The sequence below is a fragment of the Antechinus flavipes genome, chromosome 4 (genome assembly GCF_016432865.1).
Source record: "Antechinus flavipes isolate AdamAnt ecotype Samford, QLD, Australia chromosome 4, AdamAnt_v2, whole genome shotgun sequence".
Lineage (NCBI taxonomy): Eukaryota > Metazoa > Chordata > Mammalia > Dasyuromorphia > Dasyuridae > Antechinus > Antechinus flavipes.
Window position 1 is genome coordinate 30,416,712 of NC_067401.1, and position 21,058 is coordinate 30,437,769.

The window sequence follows — 21,058 nt, forward strand, 5'->3', positions numbered from 1 at the left end:
CGGACTGTCCTTTCCCCTCCCACGGAGGCTGGCACTGGGGAGAGGGTGTTCCCTGCGCGTTCGGGGGGGAGCGAGAGCTGGGGGAGGGGGATTCGGGGGGAGGTCTGGGCAGAGGAGGCGGCGCCGGGGGAGGACGGCCGGGGATGTAGGTCCCGGGGGCGCAGCGAGGCGGGCCTGGGGGCGGGGCGGAGAGCAGGTACCTGGGTGGGGCGGGGCCAGGCGCAGGGGGCGGCCCGGAGCCGCGGGGGGGAGGGTGGGGCGGGGTGGGGAAGTAGAAAGGCCGGGCTGGGCCGGCCAGAGCCCGGCTGCTCGCGCTGCCTCCCCTTCCCCGCTGGGCGGGCGCCGGACGGCCGCGGCGGTGCGAGGGGCAGCTGGCGGCCGGGAGCAGGGCCATGAAGGTGAAGAAGGGCGGCGGCGGCGGCGGCGGGGCCGGAGCCGCGGCCGGGTCGGACCCCGGGCCGGGAGCCGCGGGCTGCAAGGACGACGAGTCGGAATCGGAGCCGGAGCCCCTGGCGCTGCGGCGGAAGGCGCTGATCGGGCCCGAGGATGTGTTGGGGCTACAGCGCATCACGTGCGGTGAGGGAGGGGTGGGGGCTTCGGGGAGTGGGGTCGGGGCCGAGGCTGGGGCGGAGGGATGCGGCCCCGGGGAGACCCCTGCGCGCCCCTCCCCTCGCCCCAGCATCTCCACCCCATCGGTGAGCCGTAGCCTCGCCCCTCCATCGGCTCGTGGGCTCCCCACCCTGCGCCCCACCCATCTTCTCCGCTTGGAGACCCCGGCCTCCCTCCTCCCCTCTCCTCCTTCCTAACGCTATGAAAATAGCTCTTAAATTGCCGAGAGCCCCCCGGTGTGCTCCCGCCCCCAACCGGGGCACGGCAGTGAGGGTGGGCTTTCCCCTCCCCTCCGTGCCCTCGGTTTGAGGAGGGGCTGGAGTAGCTGGGTTCTCCTGCAAGGTTTGGACCTAGACTTTCAAGGAGAGCCCGGTACCCGCCGAATGGATTCTCTCTATTTCTGGGCGGGAGCGCCGGCTGTGGAGGGGAGGCACTTCGGGGTCAGCGTGGGCTTTAGGACCAGTTCTTGCCAGAAGTTCGGCAGAGGCAGCCAGCTGCTGGGCTGGGGTCGCCCCTCCGGGCCATCCCCCTCCTCCAGCCCCAGGAGCGGCCTCTGATCTGCTTGTTATGGATTGAGGTCAATGACGTGACCCTGAACACTAATCTCTCTGTCTTAAGCCACTGGCCCCGTGCCCCCGGCCTGAGAGAACATCTCCCTTTTCGTGGGAGGAGAGGGACTGCTTGTGCCCAAGCCTTCCCTGTCAGTTCCCCGTCCCCAGATGGGCATTTGGGGGGCTTCCACCTGACTTTGAGGATGCTGTCTTTGGAGATTCAAAGCTGGGGGTCTCCGGGTAGCCCCCTGCTTGTTGCCCCCGATATATGTTGAGTTGGCCAAAAAAGAATTCTGGGTCCTGGGGCCAGGATGCCCCTGAAGGGATGATCTTGGGTCTCAGCTCCTCCTCCCCAAGATCCTGATATCTGGAAAAAGGAATGAGACAGGGAGTCTGCCCATAATCAAACAGGCAATTTCATCTCTCAGGGAGCTCCCAGCTCACACCCATTAAGTTACATAACGGTTGGTAGAGGCTGTGTCACTGGGCGGTCTGCGCTAAGGGCCAAAATGAGGGCCCAGAAGAGGTCTGAGGGAGAGAGCCTTGTGGGAAGGGGAACTGACGCCCAAGGTTGGGACCCCTCTGTTCTCCCATACCGACCATCCCGGATGGAGGGGCAAGGTAATATCAGACAGGTCTGTCATTACGGCAGGGAAGCCGAGCACTATGGGTAGGAGCAATGCTTTGGCCCTGGGCCCCTTTGGGGCTATGGACTCGAATGTCGCACAGACCCCATCTCCACTCCCTAGTCCAGGGCTTAGAGGGTAAGTTGGGTAGCTTCCGACGGGCGATGTTGCTTGGCTCACACCGTGTCGGGGTGCATGGGAGGGTGCAGCCACTTCCCCAAGGGTTCTTCTCTTTCCTTCACTAAGCAACAAGGCCTTTTCTTTCTGGAGCCTGGGAGTAGACCCCTTCCTCCCCACCTTCCTGGGGTTTGGTCCCTGACCCAGGAGAAAGGCCTGCCTGGGCCGGGCCCTTTCCTTGGGACACTGGGCATTCGGCCCCAGACTGGGAAAAAACAGGAAAATGTGTGTATCGTGCTGGAGCAGGGAGAAAGGTCACCCTGTCAGCGGGTGGGTATTCATTGATCACCTTCGTGTGCCGGGCACAGGGGAAAAGAAAGAACAGCCAGCCCCGGCCCTCAAGGAGCTTGCAGTCGAATGCAAACCCTCTGTGGTTGCTGGAGAGAAGCTTCAGGTGCTATGGGCAGCATACGGGTTCTAAGAAGGGACTTCCCTGGAGAAGGCTCTGATCCACCTTGGGGGGGGTTTACAGAACTTAGAGGTTCCCCTTCTTGTCTTGCATTCCTCTCCTTTCTTCCCTTTCTCTTTGCTGTCATCACCCCAAGGACCGAGCGCCTCCTCCATTCCCAATTGACTTTGATTTATGGCCTTCTTGACGGCCCTCTTCCAAAGCCTTGCCTTTCATTCATTCATTCCTACGTTCCAGGGGCCACGGTGGCCAAAGGGGCTACAGAAAGCCCTTCTCTGGGTCTGACTGCAGTCCCTTCTGACTCACGTGCAGCCATTTTCTGTTCTCTTCAGCTAGCTGAAGTCAATTTCATAGAATCACAGCATTGAGAGCGTAAGAAACATTGGGGATGGAGTGTTCCAACCCCGTCATTTTACAGATGAGGCTCTTGTGGCTCCGAGAAATGAAGGGACCGGTTCAAAGTCACAAGTTTTAAGTGGAAGAGCAGCAAAAGAGCCCTTCTCTCTTTCAAGAAGACCCCTTTTCTTGTCTTAGTTACTTAGATTCATCTCTTCTCTTTGAGCCTCAGTCTCCATCCCCACCTCAGTCTTATCTAAAAACCCAAATCCCCCCAAACCCAGTCCAAAGCAGCCAGTGGCCCCTGCTCCTGTTCTCTTTTCAGTTAGCCCATCCATCTGCTCCTCCCAGACCACTTTCCTCCCTTCAGTTCTGGGACGCCTCACTCCCAGTCCCCCTAATCCCATCTAGCCAGCCTCTGCCCTTTAGCTTTCTCCCTTGTTGCCTCCAGGCCTCCCCCTTCCTCCAGTCTTCCAGGGATTCCCGAGATCCTCCCCCCTCTTGGGCTTGGCTGCTGATAGCAGCTGTTCCAAGATTGTCCTGGGCCTTGAGCTCTTGGCTGGGGAGTTGGGGGGAGGGGTGAAAGGACGGGGAAGCATTTGTGACCTAAGCACCCTGGACTAAGGGACAGTGCGGAGACTCCCCCCAGAGCACCCCATTCCCTTGTACGCCAATCTTCTGCCATTTTTTGGCAGCTCCCAAGCACCTCCACCCTCGGTCTTTCCCCATTCTTTTGACACCATTGTTACAGTTGGACTTCTCCCCCCCAGAGAGCAGAGATTGGAGGGAGGGCGGAAGGAGGGCCGAATTCCTGGCTTTCTGGGCCCACAGCGCTTGAGGCCTCTTGGGAATGGTGTGTTCCTCCTAAAAAGGGATCAGACCTAGGGGAGGGTGAGCAGAAGTAAGTCTTCGAGGTCCCTTTCGAGGCTAAGATTTTGTCATTTTTATGGGACCCGGATTAGAGAGAGATTATTACAGAGAAGCTCAGACCCGAGCTTTTGGTCCCAGCCCCCTCATTTGACTAAGAAGGAGAAGGAGGGCCAGAAATGGGAAGTAACTCCTGCAGCAGGATGGCATAGAGTCTCCCAGCTGCAGTACCCTGGCTGGTCTTTGGGAGAGGGGCCAGCCTTGACCAGTTTGGGAAAACCCAAACCCTTCGTCAGAGAGAGAAGACCAGGCTGGGGGCCGGGGACTCCGGGACTCCCTGCAAGCTCCCATCCCCACGAAGGAGAGCCAGGATGGGGCTGGGGCTGAGAACATCTGGAAGTGGGGGTCGGTGGTTCCCACGAGAACTGCCCTTTCTGAGGGCTCTGAGGCTGGGGACAAGGCCGAGGGAGGCTCAGTCTTGGTTATTGTGGCTTCTGCATCAGGCCCGCCCTCCCGTCTGAGGGAGGTTATTCTCAGGGCCGGCTAATATTTCCTTCCACCCTTCCGGAGCAGAGCTGTGGTCCTAAGCTGCCTCTCGACTTGAGGCACTTCCTTATCGGCCTAAGCAGCTCCCCAGTGACTCCAGCTTCCTGTTTGTCACTGACGTTCACACTTGGGCTCTTTCCTTCAAGGGTCCCCATGGACCTCCCAGCCCCACCATGTCCTCTCCCCTCCTCTGGAGGAAGGAGAGAAGCAGGTAGCCCGGAGGGAGGCCGGGCAGGCTTGGAGCTTTCGGAGAAGTTTGGTGGTTAAAGTGTCCTCCTCTGGCCCGGGAGGTTGGACCTGGGGGGTCGGACCAGAACTTGGTCACCCTAGAATCGAAGCAGGGAGATTAAATCCAGACCAGATCTGAGCACAAAGAGTTAGGAGCTGCTCTGCACAGAAGCTGGGGGTCCCTTCCTGCCTGTGGGCACGGGGCCAGGCTGGGAGGGGGAATATCTCCCCAACTCTAGAAGGCCCCTTGGCTCCTCCAGCAGGGAAGGGATTTGGAGTGGGCGAGAGGAAGGTGGAGGGGTCCAAGGCTCCCCTGCCCCCCATGACATTGCTCTGTTCTAGTTCCATTCAGTCAGCTGATAGCTTCCGGTAATCTGCTTAGGTTGGCCCAAGGGAGGCTAAGCTTCTTATAAAGGGACGACCGGGCACTGGTGACTCAGGGCCAGGAGAGATTTTGTGCTCTGTGTGTGTATGGGAGAGAGGGGGGCAAAAGAGATGGGAGGAGGCTGCGATCTCTTCCTGTTGGGATGCAGGGAGAAAGGGGGCAAGGATGGCAGCACGGGCAGCTGCCTGGGCTACGGGGCACGGAATTATTCCTTTCCATATACTTTAAAACATATATGCATAATTATTTACCTTCAGAGAAATGCCTCTGAGCAAGGTTTTCCTGCAACAAAAATACTTGTATTTCCATAAACACTCTTATGGATATTGTATGTTCTCTCCACATAGTGTATTGCTTTATACACATGTTTATGTGTATATTTGTATACGTATGTAAGGGTCTTCATATTTAGATATATACATATTTAAGTATATGTGCAAATATATATGTTTATATATGCATAGATGAGTCTCTATACCCATATATATAATGCAAGCATTTTTAATGTGAGAAAACCCTACTCAGAAGTGGCTATTTCTCTATATATAATTCATACATTTAAAATAAAGGCTTAGCTTTAAAAGGAGTGGCCGGGGGGCGGGTTTCAGACCTTTTGTAGGTCCCACAAAATCGTGTCCCCTTAATGACTTAGCTCCCGGATACCTCCTGGCCTTCACCCAGAGGGAGCCCTCTCCTCTTCCTCTAAACTTCCTCAATTTTAGCCTCTTCCTTCAAATAAGATATTTATTGAGTGTTTAGCCCAGTGCCGGGCATCTATGGTGACTTATCAGCCGGTGTCTATTCCCTTCCCTTTGCTTCTAGCCACCCCTACATCCCTCCCTGCTCCCCCAGCGCTCAGCGGCTGGATAGAGCTCCAGAAGGAGATCACTGACACGCATCTGCAAATCGTGGGAGTCCATAAAACTGGCCCGTTTCTCCATCCTCTCTCTCCCCTAAGATTGGGAGCTCCCCAAGCACAGGGAGCTGTGTATCTCCTCCCTCAGACCCCAGAGCTTCCACTCATCAGACCCAGGGGTCCCGGGAGATGGGCTGAACCCCTTTTCTGCCCGCACTTAGAACCCAGACTTTTAGGAATTTTGAAGCAGAACTGCCATGCCGGAAGGGAGCTTCGGAATTCGCTGTTAGAGCTGTGAGGGTCTTAGAACACAGAGTGTGTCTCCCCTTTAAAATGAGGGGGTTGGACTGGGTGGTCTCGGGTCCTTTCGGCTGCAGAGCTGGGACCTCTCTGGTCTCATTCTCTCCTCTGTTAAAATGAGAGGACTGGTGCTGTGGCTCTCCTCCTTTAGTTATGGCTCATGACGTTAGTTTCCCGCTCTCTAGAAAGGGAGGTGATTTCTGCATGAAAAAGGAACTTTGGGGGGCAGCGCGGTGGTGCAGGGGACAGAGCACCAGCCCTGAAGTCAGGAGGACCTGAGTTCGAATCTGGCCTCAGACACTTAACACTTGTAGCTGTGTGACCCTGGGCAAGTCACTTAACTGCAATTGCCTCAGCCAAAAAAAAAGACACAAGGACCTTTCCACCAAGGCCTCTGATCTCACCGGCCATCTTCTTCCTCCCCTCACTCCCTTCCCGCCACAGATTACCTCTGCTCTCCGGAGGAGAACATCTACAAGATTGATTTCACCAGGTTCAAGATTCGGGACATGGAGTCGGGCACTGTCCTTTTTGAGATCAGCAAGCCCCCTGCTTCTGGTGAGGATGAGGGGGCTTCATGGGAAGGGGGGTAGCAGCGGTGGTACAGACTCACCTGCTGGGAATTCTTCATGGGGGAAAGGGCCCCCATTCACCTGCCTGAGGTCTCACAGCTGCCTCCGGCTCCAGAGCCAGCTGTGGCTGCTCCTCCCCGAGTCCTCACTGACTGTGATCAATATTCAGTCAACAAGCATTCTTAAACTCTCCCTGCGAGCCCCGTTGTACTTACAGCAGAACTGGCCACCCGGAGGAGTGAGGGTTCAGACACAGGCTGGGGGAGGCCTCGGGAAATCATCTCGTCCAGCCCCCTGCCTCTGATAGAAAAGCTCATCGAGTGAGGGCTCCGTCTTCATATCTCTGACACTATCACTTCTCTCTGGGCCCAGGCTTCTCATCTGTGAGATGGGCCTTTCCTCGGCCAAGTTCTATACACAGTCCTTTCTCACCTAGCACAGTGCGGCCGGGGGGAGGCTCTCGTGCTTGTTTGAACAACACCGTTCCCATGAGCCTGTGAGCCAGGGACTGGGCCCGCCGCCCTTCTCTTTTCCTTTTGCCTCCAAATCCTTGAGGGTGAGGAATGAGGTTGGGATGGTGCTCTGGACAGGGAAGTCAGGAGACACTAAAAATTGGATCATTTTGGAGCATAGGGAGAGATCAATCAGGGCTTTTAGGTAAGAAGGAGGATGTAAGGAGTGTGTGTGTGTGAGAGAGACAGAGGAGAGAGAGACAGAGAGAGAGAGAGAGAAAGAGAGACAGAGACAGAGACAGAGAGACGGGGGAGAGAGGAGAGAGACAGAGAGATACAGAGACAGAGAAACAGACAGAGAGAGAGAGAGAGAGAGAGAGACAAAGGTGGGAGAGTGTATGTGTTTATGTATGAAGGTGAGAATGTATGTATGTGTATATGTGAGAGACAGAGAGACAGCGAGGGAGAGAGTGTGTATGTTAGTGTCTGTGAGGTGTGAGTGTGTATGTGTAAGGGGCTTGTGTCTGGAAGTTTGTGTGTTTGGGAGAGTTTATGTGTGTAAGAGCACATATTATGTGTATAAGAGTGTGTTCATGTGTGTGAGTGTGTTCTGAAGCAGGGGTCGGGGGCAGCCCGGACCTCCCACAGCCGGTGCAACTCTGAAAGCTAAAACAGGGCTCCGTCTTCTTGGGTGGGGAAGGGAAGGGTGAGGGGGATGAGGGAAGTTGGTGGCTGTGTGATGGGAGGGATGGTTTACTAGCCATTGACCTCAGGGTACCGGGGCGGGGGTCATTGCAGAAAGGGACCTTAGCGACAGGCGAGATGTGGACCCCAATGCCGGCCGCTTTGTCCGCTACCAGTTCACCCCAGCTTTCCTCCGCCTGCGGCAGGTTGGAGCCACGTGAGTTGCCGGGAAATCTGGGTGTGGGAGAGGGCTGTGGTTGGGGAGGCCCCCGAGCTGTGCCCTCTGAGGGCATCATGCTTTAAGGGGCTCCAGAAAGCCGGGCCGGGAGCCCCGGGACTGTCCTGGGGAGAGGGCTGTTGCCCAGGGGAAGAGCCCGCCCCCAAATGCTGCCCCTTGTCTCCCCGCTCTTTCACAGTGTGGAGTTCACAGTGGGAGACAAGCCCATCAATAATTTCCGGATGATCGAGAGGCACTACTTTCGGAACCAACTTCTCAAGAGCTTTGACTTCGAGTTTGGCTTCTGCATCCCCAGAAGCAAGAACACCTGTGAACACATCTACGAGTTTCCCCCGCTGTCGGAGGAGCTAAGTGCGTTGGGGGCGCCTCTGTGGGCACCCCGTCCTCCCCGCTTCTACATTGGGGTGAGGGGTGGCGGGGTGAAACACTGAGGCTTAAAGGTCAGTGATTTCCCCTACGGGGGTAAAGCTGACGGCTCTCGCCTCTCTTAGGCCCTGCGTTTCCCACTCAGTCCCTTAAAAGTAGTCTCGGTTTTTGCACGAGAGGCTCCCCTGCCTCCAAACCAGGGCCCCCGGTTACAGAGAGGGCCCTTTCTCCGCGTCTGTGTCCCGGAGGCCGCTGCCCCGAGGGTGGACGCCCATCCCGAGGTCTTGGTCCTTCCTTGCTCTGAATGGCCCCTAACCCGCGGTCCTTGTCTCTTGCAGTCAGCGAGATGATCCGGCACCCCTACGAGACGCAGTCCGACAGCTTTTACTTTGTAGACAACAAGCTGGTGATGCACAACAAGGCGGATTATTCGTACAGCGGGGGGCCGTGACCCCCCCAGACGGAGCCTCCAACTCTCCCTCCACCCCGGTTCCTGGCCCTTCCCTCCATCGAGCAGATGGTGTGCTTGCCCCTTCCTGCCCGGGGAGAGTGGGGGCGGGTCCTCCCTTGTCACACATCCCCTCTGCTGAAAGTCTTGGGGGCCCTGATCCTGGAGTGAGAAACGGGCCCCTCCCATCTCTCCCCTGCCGGCCTCCCCCCAGATGCTCGACGGGTGCATTGCGGGGTCTCCGATGAGTTTGGGGAAGACATGTCCCCAGGGAGGCTCCGGGGCGAGGGGGAGGCTGAGGGGAGGCCGCTGGGCCAGGATTTGGGGGTCCCAGGCACTGGAGAAGTTTGGCAGAATCATCTCGACATAGGGTAGCGCGATGGGGGATAGGGATTCCGCTTCCATTCCAACCTGGTAGGGGGAGAGTTGGAAACAGTAGCAGCCAGCCCCCTCCATTAATGCTTCTCCTCGTACCTTTCTCATTCTTCCCGCCCAGTGGCTTCCCAGGGAAGGGACCTCGTGTTAAAACTCGTCTCTCATTCTCCGGCCGCTCCCCGGGCGGCCTCCCTCGGCCCACCTCAGCCCCGCCATCCCAGAAGCATCCCCGTGCTTCCGTATCCTGCCCCAGCACAGGAGCCATCTCTCCCTTCTCCTGCCATTTCTGGGCCTTCCAGACTGGTGCTTCACCCCTGGAGGCCCCAGCTTGGAGTGTCCCATCTAAGAGGGGAACAGAGCCGGGCCTTGGTGGGAGACACCTTATCTCAGAAGGGAAATGGAGTCAGGTCTTTGGGCCTAAAGCCTGGGGCTGTTTCCTCTTGGATGGACACTGTAGCAAAGTACAAGGGGGGCAGAAATTAGTCAGGAGCAGCAGAGGTCGTTCTTGTCTGGAGGACAGTGTCAGGGTGGACACCCCTTGGATATTAGACTGCCAAGCTCAGTGACTCCCCGGGATTTTGAGATTTTCCCTCCCAAACAGAGAGAGAAAGGGGCTCCTTCCCCTCCTTCCAGCTGCTGTGAGGTCTGGGATCCCAGGAGTCTTGTTTCAGAGCTCAGCGACCCATGAGTCCAGCATTCTCACTTTACAAATTAAGAACCTCAGCCATCTTCTGCACCAGCTGTTCAGGAAGGGTCAGGCTGGAAACAAAGCCTATAGGGCATGTAGAGCACAGCAGGATGAGGTAGGCTCCTCGTGAAGTTGTAGACTGCCCCGGTTCTGAGCTGGCCTGACCTGCTGCCACACGTGGGCCTCTGATTTACACCTTGGGGCCTAGAGCAGAGGGATGACCCTTAGAGGCCGACCCCCTTTATTTTGGGACCTAGAGCAATGACCCGTAGAGGCCGACCCCCTTTATTTTGGGGCCTGGAGAAGAGGGATGACCCTTAGAGGCCGACCCCCTTTATTTTGGGGCCTGGACAAGAGGGATGACCCTTAGAGGCCGACCCCCTTTATTTTGGGGCCTGGACAAGAGGGATGACCCTTAGAGGCCGACCCCCTTTATTTTACGTCTAAGGAACCGACCAGGAGAGAGGAAGTGGTTCACCGTTAGACTTGGGACCAGAATATACCCATTGCAGCTGTCTACTGCTCAGACTCTCCTTCCTTCATGTGTTTTCCCCATCACTCTTTCCACCATCAAAAGAGAACAGGATCGCCCTCGTTAGCCCTTTTGCCTGCTCTAGGCTTCTCTCCTTGCAGGACTGGCAGGACCATTTGTCTTGTCTTTGCCTTCTTAACTCTCTTCCCAGACTCCCTTTGTCCTTGCCCGTGAATTATTAAGCACTAAGTGCCAAGCACTGTGTAAAGTGCTGGGGGTGCAGGTGCAGGCAGGCTGGTAATCTCTGCCCTCTGGAGCTTACTTTCCAATGGGGCTTACCGAAGGCGGGCAGGGATGGCTACAGAGGGGGAAATTGGACAGGATCGAGTCGGAGGAAATGGGAGTCGGGATACGTCCTAGGGTAAAAGTCTGATGAAGGAACGAAGAGATTCTTGGCTTCCCAGGGGCATCTCTTTGAGACCCATAGATGCAAAGAGAAGCAGGGTAAGGGGTATTCCAGATGAGCCAGGTAGAGAGAGTTTGGGCAATGAGGACATTTGTCCATCTCTTCCATCTCTTGTACCAGTAAGGTGGGCAGCGGCGAGCAAGGCTATCTGAAGAATTAATCCTGAACCCAGGAGACCTGGAGAGAGTAGGAGGGAAGGGAAAACGATCCCTGTAATGAAAAAAGAGATCTCTTGTATGTCTGGGATCGGCGGTCCGAGGTTCTAACAACCAGCAGAACCGAGGGAGGTTTAGCTGTACCCAGGACAGCAGGGGGCTGAAAGGGCAGTGGGAAAGTTGAGGGAAGAGACTGGTAGGGATTTCCCCTTGTGGAATTATTGAGGCGGAAGAATGGGCAGCTTCAGGGTACAGGAGGCATCTGTATTCAGGGCAGTTCTTTGGCACGTAGGGCAGGTCTCTGGATCGGCCTGAATGCAGGGCTGACTTCCAAGGTTATAGGAGAGAACCAGACAATAACAAACTTGTTACACGGGGAACGGGGGAAAGGGGTGTGTGTGTGTGTGTGTGTGTGTGTGTGTGTGTGTGTGTGTGTGTGTGTGTGTGTGTGTGTGTGTAGCACTCAGTGCATGGGGAGAAGGGAGTGTGTTCATCTGCCCTTTGGGCCATGGCAGACAAAGACACTATGGTAAGAATTAGTGGACTGTCTCTGGAGTCAAATTGCATTCAACCCAACCTTTACTATTACCTGTGTGACCTCCTTGGGTCTCAGTTTCCTCAGCTGTAAAATGAGGTTGGACTTGATGGCCCTTCCAGCTCTGGATCTATTATCTTTCTGAGCACAAAAGCAAAACCCTAGTTCCCCTGCCCAAGTACGAGCAGTGGGTGGCCACCGTGTCTGCGAGTGTGTGTGTGTGTGTGTGTGTGTGTGTGTGTGTGTGTGTGTGTGTGGTGGGCACCCAGTGGAAATGGCTGTCTCAGAGGCTCCAGGCTTTGTGATGGAATCGGGAGGTTCCTTCTGAGTTAAGCCCCAGGGCCCGTCAGGAACACTGCTCTCTTTCTCCTGGAATGGTGCAAGAGACTTAAGAAGGGGAGAGCGTATTTTCTAATTCAATCCGACAAATCTTTATTAAGCAGCTACACTGTGACATCAAGGCAAAAGTGATCTGTCTGGTCCCCCGCCTTGGGGGGCTTCCATTCCCCTGGGGAGCCACAGCAAACACACAGAACAGTACACACAAAAGGACACATTCACTTCTCCACAGGGTATGTGGGTATGTTTTCAGAGGAAACTCTCTTGTAACAATGATTGGTAACACGATGCTTTAAGGTTTCCAAAGCACTTTATGTCTATTATTTAGAAAGGGGAGATTTGGTGCGAAGGCAGGGTCCAGGACGGGGTGACACCCCCAAGGGGCTGGGGACCAGAGGGAGGGTGCTTGTAGTAATGGGGGGATCTAGTTTCAGTTTGGAGGGCCTGCCCCCAGGGCCGGGGACATGGTAGGAATCATAGCCAGCTCTGCTGCTAATTAGCTGTGACGTTGGGTATGTCACTTTACCTCTGGCTCTCGGCGTCCTCTGTAAAGTAGGGGGTGGGCTGGTTTCCAAGGCCCTTCCCGCTCCAACAGTCTGTTGCCCAGGCAGCCGGGGCTGGGCTAGAGCTTAGTCGGAGCGTTTGGCTGGGCCGTTGAGTCGGTCACCAAGGGGCTGGGGTAGGGAGCGGACCGGCCCCTTCTCGGGACGCCTCAGTTTGTGTTCCCTTTCCGGGGGCACCATTTCAACCACCCGCTGTGTGTCGGGAACAGCCCCTTCCCTCGTCCGGGAGCGGCCGTCGGGTCCCCGAGCCGCTCGCTCGAGCTCCGGGTGAAGCTTCATGAATTTGACTGTTGTTTTGCCATAATCAGAATTCGGTCATATTCCAGTTTCTGAAATCGAGACCTTTTAACTTCCAGATCCATTAAATTTCCTTTCTGTTTCTCAGGTACCAGACTCGCAGCGTGCGCTCTGTTCCGCGCCGGGGCCGCTAACGGTCCCGTCGGGGGGTGCGGTTCTGCTTTCGGAGACGCCCCGGGCCTTCCTCGGGCTCTTGGCTCCCACGCAGGGAGGTGATTGTCCCCGCTGCGGGGCAGGGCCCCATATCCCAGGGATCGGCTTCTGGCGCAGGGTCGGTCACTTACTGGCCGGGCATTTATCGGGCGCTTGTTACGGGCCAGGCTCGGGCTGAGTGCGGACGGTACAAAGGCAGGGAGAGTTCCCAGGGAGCGAACGGCCTGATGGGGAGCCAGGGCCCGGACCCATCCCCTCCCCGGAGGGAGACACGAGGGGGGCTGAGGGGGGGGAGGGGCTGTTCGAAGGAGGAGGGGGAGGGGGCTATTCGAACGAGGAGGTCCCTGGAGCGCTCTGATCCTAGGAAAAGGCCTGTTCCTAATGAGGTCTGGGACAGGCGGCGTCATGATCACTCTATCAATCATCGATCACATGACAGCCCACACTTCTTCCAGGGAGGTACATTGTGTGGGAGGGAGTGGCCAGAAGGGGGCAGCACAGGCGCACAAACCAGCGGCGGGCTTGTTGGGAAGATGCTGCAGGAGGGAACATCTGAGGACGTTCGGGAGTTTTTCACAAGTTTCCAAGTCTCCGGGAAAGTTTGTGTGTGTTTGCACACATGCACATATGTGTTTCCATGCGTATTCCTATAGAAACAGTGCCGATAACACTGCCGATACATGCGCATTATACGTGCACCATCAGGCACAGCTGAGCGGTCCTGGGCCGGTCACGTCACCCCGCCTGCCTCAGTTTCCCCATCTGTAAAATGAGCTGCAGAAGGAGATGGCCGCTGCAGAAGAGAACCCGACTAGGGCTAGGAAGCGTTGGATAGGAGGGAAAGGTTAGGCGGGGAGTGGGGGGGCCCTTGGAACCTGGAAAGGGCGGTCCCAGATTCTGCTCGGATCCCGGCCCTCCCTTCCCGGCCCGGGGGACGAGCGGTCCCCACCTCCCCGCCGGAGTAGCCTCCGTTGGGAACGGCCCCTGGGAAGCTGTTTCCCGCTGCTCTCGCGGAAGCCCCCGGCCGGTCCTTCTGCGGCGCGGTTGTTTGCACGGTAACTTCTGGCACGTGAGGGCTTGATGCTTGTTAACTGACTGACAGGAGTCCCGGGAGTCCCCCCCAGGTCTTCCTCAGTTATGGGCGTTAACCCTTGGGGACCCAGTGTCCGGAGACGGCCGGGCTTCCTCTGTCAGCCGGACCCTGGCGCGTCCGCCGGGGAGGAGGGACCAGAAATGAAGGGAGCACAGCCCAGAAGACAGAGGTTTACTTTATTTCTACGGTGCGTGGTACAGGCTGGCAGCGAGCCGAGGGGATCGTGGGGCGGGGTGCTCCCGGCACACTGCAGCTGGCTGGGCCTGAAGCTGAGCCCCCGCTGGCTCCCCACGGACCCAGGCCCAGCTCCCTCGTGTGGGAGACCAAGCGGCCTCGGCAGCAGAGTGCGCGGGGCTGAGCGCAAAAGTCTCTGAGACTTGGCCCTGCGGGACCCAACTGGGCGGATCCAGGTGCCAGACATCAGACCAAACGGGGGTTCCTCCAGTTCCCCTTTCCGGGCCCAGCTGGCTCCTAATGTGGCAACGTAGAACTGGAGTCGGGGCGCCCTCTTCGCAGCAATTAAGATCAGAGGGGCCAGTCTCCGCCCCAAAGTCGCCCCAGAAGTTAAGCCCACTCTAAGAGTGGGAAGAAAGTAGGTGAATTTCTAAGCTACGTAGCTTCCTTTAAAGAGAAGAAAAGAGACCCGGAAGACTTTGGTTTCCTCCGCCATGAATCTCCAAATCAGTAAGGATAGTTTCAAGTTTCAGTGGTGTCCGTGTTTCTGAGCTTGCCTGCCTTTTAATTCCCTTCCCTGAGGAATCCGGCTTGGGGCTGTTTCTTTTTTTGCCAAAGCAGACGTGGCTGCCCCATCCCTTCCCTCAGGAGTATCAGGACCCCAACACTGTGATGACTCGGAAGGGTCTCCTCCTATCCAGGACTGTGCAAAAAAGCACGCCTGCTTCTTCCCTGTCCTGTTGGGAGGAACCCTGGGGAATAAATAGAGAATATTGCCAGGAGAGAAGGGATGGGGCGGGACGGGGGCATGTAGGGGTGCGGGGAAGCCCATGCCACCAAACATGGGCATCAAAGGCAGATTCCTATTGGTAGCTTTGCCTTAGTATCTGATCTTTCTCTCTCCTCTTTTTCCCTCCTTCCTCCCTTTCTTTCCTTTCCACAACATACACACGTGTTATAGACACATATGTGTACCTGTGGCTCACATACTAAGTCAAAGCCCGCCACTATATACATATATACACACTCACATGTGTGTATATTCTACACATACCCTGTGAATCTCGTGGCTATCAGAACTTGGGACAGTGCCTGGCACATAGTAGGCACCTAATGTTTGATTTGTACTTTTACATGGAATACATATACACAATCACACACTATCCGTCACAACACGGAACACGTGTGTACATGTTGCAACACACATGATTTACATGTGCCGAACGCCTCCTCTAAGAATGACAAAAGGCTTTGTCTTAACCTTCCCTGGCGGACCACTAAAGTTGCTAAAATGATGAAATTGCAGGTCCATTGAAGGTCGAAGTAATCCTATGTGTGTACATACACACACATGCAAACATAATTGCAGGTCACGAGTATTCCGTGCAAGGTACACGTGATGTCTACAAGCCATGTGTACGGTGGGTGCACATGTATGTCACAGACACAATTGGATATGTACACGGCTCACGTATTAGCTACACAAGGAGGCGCGTTTTTATGAAATCTTCACGGGGGGCCAGAGGACCTGCCAGATTGAGACCATGGATCCCTTCGGTGTCGGGACATATACACATGTGTGTGCATTCCCATGTATGCATGTTCACACGTGTAGGAGTGTTGTGTATGTACTTTTGAGCAGACCTAAGCTATTGTGCAGGGGACTCAGTGAAGATACAACCCCCCCCCCCCAATCCCCTCACTGCAGACTAATTTGCCACTCGAGAATCTTAGAGAGTTCTTGGGGACCCTGAGAGGTGAATTAATGAAAAGAACAGGGTGTTCAAGGCCCTAAGTCAGAGGCTGCAGACCCATTCGAGGGTAGGGGCAGGGGTGGCAGAGCAGGACCAGAGCAAAGGCAGTTCCCAGGCCTTTTGCCTGAAAAACAACTTGGCAAAGTCACGTTGCGTTTTTTTTTTTTTTAAAGGGTTTTTCCCCTTTTTTTTTTCTTTTTTTGAGGGGAGGGAGGAGCCTTCTGTCCTTCCTTCATAGGGGAAAGGTGATGGATCCGGTGTTCCCCAGACAGAGACCCGGCCCCTGGGGCATGCCGCAGCCGTGCCATGGCTCACACTAGTCCCATGGGCTTGGAGCTGGAGTTCAGGTAGGCCGGGGCCACCGGGTCCAGGTCCATTAAGGCTGAGTAGAAAGTAGTGAGATGCAGGTCGCTGAGTCCGCTGGGGCCGTTACTGCCCTGCAGGCCCAGCTCGCCGGGACTGCCTCCAGAGCCTGCCAGGCAGTGGGATGGCAAACAGTGCGATGGCATGGGGGACGATGTGACCAGCACCAGCGGGTCTAGGGCCAGGCTGTCGTCCTTCAGTTCCTCCCAGAGGTTTCCTAGAACAGAAACAATGAAGCTATGAATTGCAGGGCAGGTTAATGGAAATTTCTCACTCTGGATACCCAATGCCCATGAAATCAAGCCCCAAAAAATGAGAAAGAAATCTCATTAGGCTCTTGCCTTGACATGCTCCCCTCCCTGATGCCCTTATATCCAAATCTCCGACTCCAACCTTCAATAGCCATGTGACCACTTGCTCATCTGGAAAATGGGCTTCCTCGAATGATCCTGAATATCAAATGTAAGCCTGTGTGTACAGTGCTTGACGTAGGGTAGAGGGTCCCATAGAAATGTTAGCTAAGGGCTCTCAGGGCATTTCTCTCCAGATGGTTTAGATTTTCTTGTGGGTCACCTCTTTTGTCTGTACTTTTTTTGGAAGAAGGATTCAGAACAGGATTAGGGAACTCCAGGTGTGAAATCTCCCTCCAATAATGCAAATTAATAACTGGGCTATCATTTAAAATATTAGAGAATTACAGTAAGTGACTTGATCAGGGTCACCCAGAAGCAAGACTCAGATACAAGTCTTCCTGGAGCCACAAAAGACTCTTTCTCCAATGTATGAAAATGCCTCAACAAAATTATGGCCAAGGCCACACAGTAGGTATCAGAGAATTCAATCCCAGCTATTCTTCCGACTCCAACCTTCTCTCCATCACATCAGAGGTATCAAGCCCCTGTTGGCTGCATTTCGGACCCCCGAGTACTTCAAGAATTAGATTCAAATATAATTTTATCAAAATAAAAATAGAATAAAACATGATATTATGTGATTTTCTAAGCTACAACCTTATTATCTGGTTCAGCGGCCTTTTCTGCTTGGGTTGGACCTCCTGGTGTAAGCCAAGCTCTCTCTCTTTGCAAAGTAATCAGAATGACTGACAGATCCCACCTCATTTTCCCTTTAGCTCCTAAGCCAGTTTTTGACATTCTCCCAAGACCCCGGGAGTTCTGGGGAGACGTGTTGAAATGCCCTATGACTTTAATCAGTGTGGGAATCAACTCCCCAAGAGGACAGAACTTACTGGACGTGAGATAATTTGCACTGCAGAGAAAACTAAGGAAGCTGAACTCTATTTAGCTATTGTTCCTCATTCTAGCCTTGCATCCTGTCTGGGAGCTTCTGGGAGAATCCTGCCTTTTCAAAGTTCTGGAACCTCCATGATTTGGGAAGCTAAGGATAAGGCTGCCCATTACTATTAATTCTTATTATAATGGGAAGATCATAGGATCATCAAGTATCATAGCAGGAAGGGAATTCCATTTTACAGATAAAAAAACCCCCAAAGCCTGGGCAAGGGGGTGGGGGAAATTGAAGCCGAGAACAATTTGTCCAGAGTTGCACAGGGGGTGAGAGGCAAAGCTGGGAAGTGAACCCAGAGCCTTTCGGTTTCAAATCCAGTTTCTAAGAGTGCAGGAATCTTGATTCCCTCTTAGACTTCCTGAGGATTGGGAGAGAGAACCTCCTCATCATACAGGGACTTCCCCGAGAGCAGGGACTGTGTTCTCTTGAGAGGGAGGGCTTCAGGACTCGGCTCAAGTCACACTTTCCACAAGAAGCCTCTGGGGCTCCTGAGCACTGCTGTTGCCTTCCCTGCGGGGTTATCTCCCTCTCACCCTATGGATATTGTGTTCCTACATTGGGGTTTGCTTGTTGCCCCCTATCTGTGACTCTCACCTCTGTAAGAGCAGGGACCATTTTTGGTTGTTCTGTGCATCCCCAGCACTTTCGATAGTGCCTGCCATGTGATAGATGCTTGTTGACTGACTGACGGAAGGCAAGAACTGGGCCTCCTAGACAGAGGGATTCTCGAAGGCAGGGATTGTCTCCCTCATCAGCCCCGAGTGACCACATCCCCTTTTTCTTCTACTGAGCACTGCTCTAAGCTGTACTTTCAGAGGAGGGATTCTAACCCTTTTTTTTTTTTTTTTAATCTTATGACAATCTGGTGAAACCTATAGACAGACCCCTTCTCAGAATGTGGTTTTTAAACCTATAATTGGATCTGCATCTTTAGCACATAATAGGCATTTAATAAATGCCTGTGGATCCACTGGTGGAAAAACAGGATTATAGATCTGGGGCTGGAAGGAACCTTAGACGCCATTGAACCTAACCCTCTAATTTTTCGAATAAGGACATGGAGCCCCGGAAGAGTTAAGTCACTTGCTGGAGGTCACACAGCTATTAAGAGTCTGAGTTGGGCTTTGACCCTGGATGTCTGGATACCGAGTCCAGGGCCTTGATCCACTATATCCTGTTTCACTCCTTCTTGGGCTGGATGGGATAATGATTGATGATGATGTTTAAAAGTTCGTGGAAAAAAAATCATAACTAACTCCCATTTTTTTCCTACCAAAGAGAAGGCTCAGCAGACTGACTCGGAAAGATGGAACAAAAATGGTTCATGGGACTTTAAAAAACCAAGATAAATGAAGAGATGGTTTTTTAGCCTCCCCCAATTAATTTCGGTCACCAGTTCTAGGCAAACTGTCTCCCACAATGCTGGAAAATCGGTGGGGTGATTTCTGAAACACAGTAAGAAATCTTTTAAAAACTATAGCCATCCCTTCTCCATCCTCCCCCACCTCCAAAAAAAAAAAAAAAGTGAGGATATCATATACATTGTCAGACACAGTGGATGTGCAAGTCCCACAGATCCCTCTGCCCTGTGAACTCCTGTTCAATTTGTGCTAATCCTTCAAGAATCAGTTCAAATGATCCTCCTCCAGGGAAACCTCTTAGATTTCCAGCAAAAGTGATTGATCTTTGCTCCTTGGAACTTGGTACTTTCTTGGAAAGTCTCTTATCATGTTCTCTTTTACATTGAAAGTTTGACTTTCAGTGAACCTGGGTGATGCCATCTGGCTATTAAAACACCACAGGATTGCTGGGAAAGCAAAATAGACAACAATGATTATCTGTGGGACAATTCTCTGCACGCTGTATCTGTTTTGGTTTTTAACTATATATAATTAATTGCTTATATTATATATCAACTAATCCTGCTTTAATTATCTGGAATATATATATATATATATGTATGTATGTAAAGATAAACTAATATATCTTTACCTAAGGATATAGATATATAAGGACCATGATTTATAACTTATGAAGGACAGTTGGGTGACCTTGGGGATAGAGTGGACAGGCCAGAAGTCAGGAGGATGTGAATTCAAATCTGGACTTAGAAGGCAGAGATAGGCAATGCAATAGATAGAACCCTGACCCTGAAGGCAGAAGGACCTGAATTCAAATCCAGCCTCAGGTACTTAGTAGTTGGGCAAGTCATTTAACCCCAATTGCCCCCAAAGACACTGACTAGCTGTGTGACCCTGAAAAAGTCATTTAATTCTGTTTGCCCATCTGTAAAATGAGCCGGAGAAGAAAATGACAAATCATTTCAGTATCTTTGTCAAGAAAACCCCAATGGACGTCACAAAGAGACACACGACTGAACAACAACGTATCTTATGAATTAAAAAGTTTCTCAATGATGAGACTATTTTTATGCCCATGTATTTGAGATGTTTCTTAACAATTAGAATGTGTTGATTCCCACTCACTCTTCTGTATCCTGTTAGTAAAACTGTATCTTATTGTGACACAATAGTAGCAAATCAGAATGGATGAAATATATCCTTCCATTTTGTGCTTTTCTATGAGAAAGAAGTTCTATGGGGAAAAACTCCTGAGCTTATTTGTCCCTCAAGGATGCTCTGGACATTTCACTTGCATTGCAAGTAAAACAATCTTTTGATTAGTGATTGTCTTGGAACTTTTCTTTTAGGGACCACCATAATTCTGGTTATTTGTGTGCATGTTTCTTCTTGTTCTCTGTGACTTCACTTGGGATTTTCTTGGCAGAGATACTGGAGTAGCTGGCCATTTCCTTCTCCAGCTTATTTTACAGAGGAGGAAACTGAGGCAAAAAGGATTAATGACTTGCCCAGGATCACACAGCTAAGAAGTGTCTGGGGCTGGATTTGAACTCATGAAGATGAGTTTTCCCAACTCCAGGCCTGTGCACTATGGTATCCCCTAGCTGTCCCCTGTCCCCCCTACTAAACTAGAGTTTATATGTCTTTTTATATCTCCTCCAATCCTAGCACATCCTGTACAAGAAGTATCTTGTAAAAGTTGGTTAAATGGCTATGATTTGCATATCTGTATTCCCAGAGGTCCCCAAGCCTCCTCTCTTGGCCCAGGGGGGCTTCTCAGCTGGCGGGGCAGGGGCCGTGCTTACCCTGGAAGTCAAAGTCAGTGAGGGAGGGGTTGATGGTGTCGATGTCGGTGCTGAGGTCTCCCTCCGGCATGAGGGGGTCCTGCATTGTCCTGGCTGGGGAGGGCTCCGGCAACATCTTCATGCCGTGGCTGGGTGGAGTGTGGGCGGGCAAGGGAGAGTCCTGGGGGGTGCCTGGCTGGGCCCGGAGCTCACCATGCCCATCGGAAGGCGGGAAGAGGGTCTGTGGGACCCCTGGCTGGGCCAAGGCCGGTGAGAGGTGGGGGTAGCTCTGTGGGTAGCAGGAGGGCGGGTGCCCCCCAAGTAGGCTTGTCATGGGGTTCTTGGCGTGGATGGGGCCTGGGGCCGGGTGCAGTGAGTGGAGGGGCTGGGGGACAGCTGTGGGGTTGGCTGGGTCACACAATGCCATGGGTCTGGCAGGACCTGAGCTGGTCAGCCCCTGGGGTGGGCAGGGCATTAGAGGGGATCGGAGTTTCTCACTCTTGTCTCCGATGAGAGTGTCCAGTTCTTCTG

At 53.6% G+C, this 21,058-nt stretch overlaps 2 protein-coding genes across 3 annotated transcripts in view; one reads left to right on the forward strand and one right to left on the reverse strand.

Annotated features, from left to right (window-relative positions):
• Nucleotides 1–318: 318 nt before the first annotated feature.
• UNC119 (unc-119 lipid binding chaperone) lies at nt 319–11,217 on the forward strand. Its single transcript, XM_051992328.1, has 5 exons — nt 319–576; nt 6,335–6,448; nt 7,713–7,815; nt 8,015–8,187; nt 8,541–11,217. Exons 1-5 carry the CDS (start codon nt 393–395, stop codon nt 8,651–8,653), a joined length of 687 nt encoding a protein of 228 aa, XP_051848288.1. The 5' UTR covers nt 319–392; the 3' UTR covers nt 8,654–11,217.
• A 2,711-nt stretch (nt 11,218–13,928) lies between these two features.
• FOXN1 (forkhead box N1) overlaps nt 13,929–21,058 on the reverse strand; it is a 51,080-nt gene continuing 43,950 nt past the window's right edge. The window contains exons 8-9 of one of the 2 annotated variants that reach the window (XM_051992330.1): nt 20,549–21,052; nt 13,929–16,294 (exon numbers count right to left, since the gene is read on the reverse strand). In XM_051992330.1, coding sequence (XP_051848290.1) covers nt 16,026–16,294; nt 20,549–21,052 — 773 coding nt within the window. In that variant the 3' untranslated portion in view covers nt 13,929–16,025. Of the gene's footprint in view, nt 16,295–20,548; nt 21,056–21,058 lie in introns of both variants that reach the window. The other variant, XM_051992329.1, reaches the window with a different exon arrangement.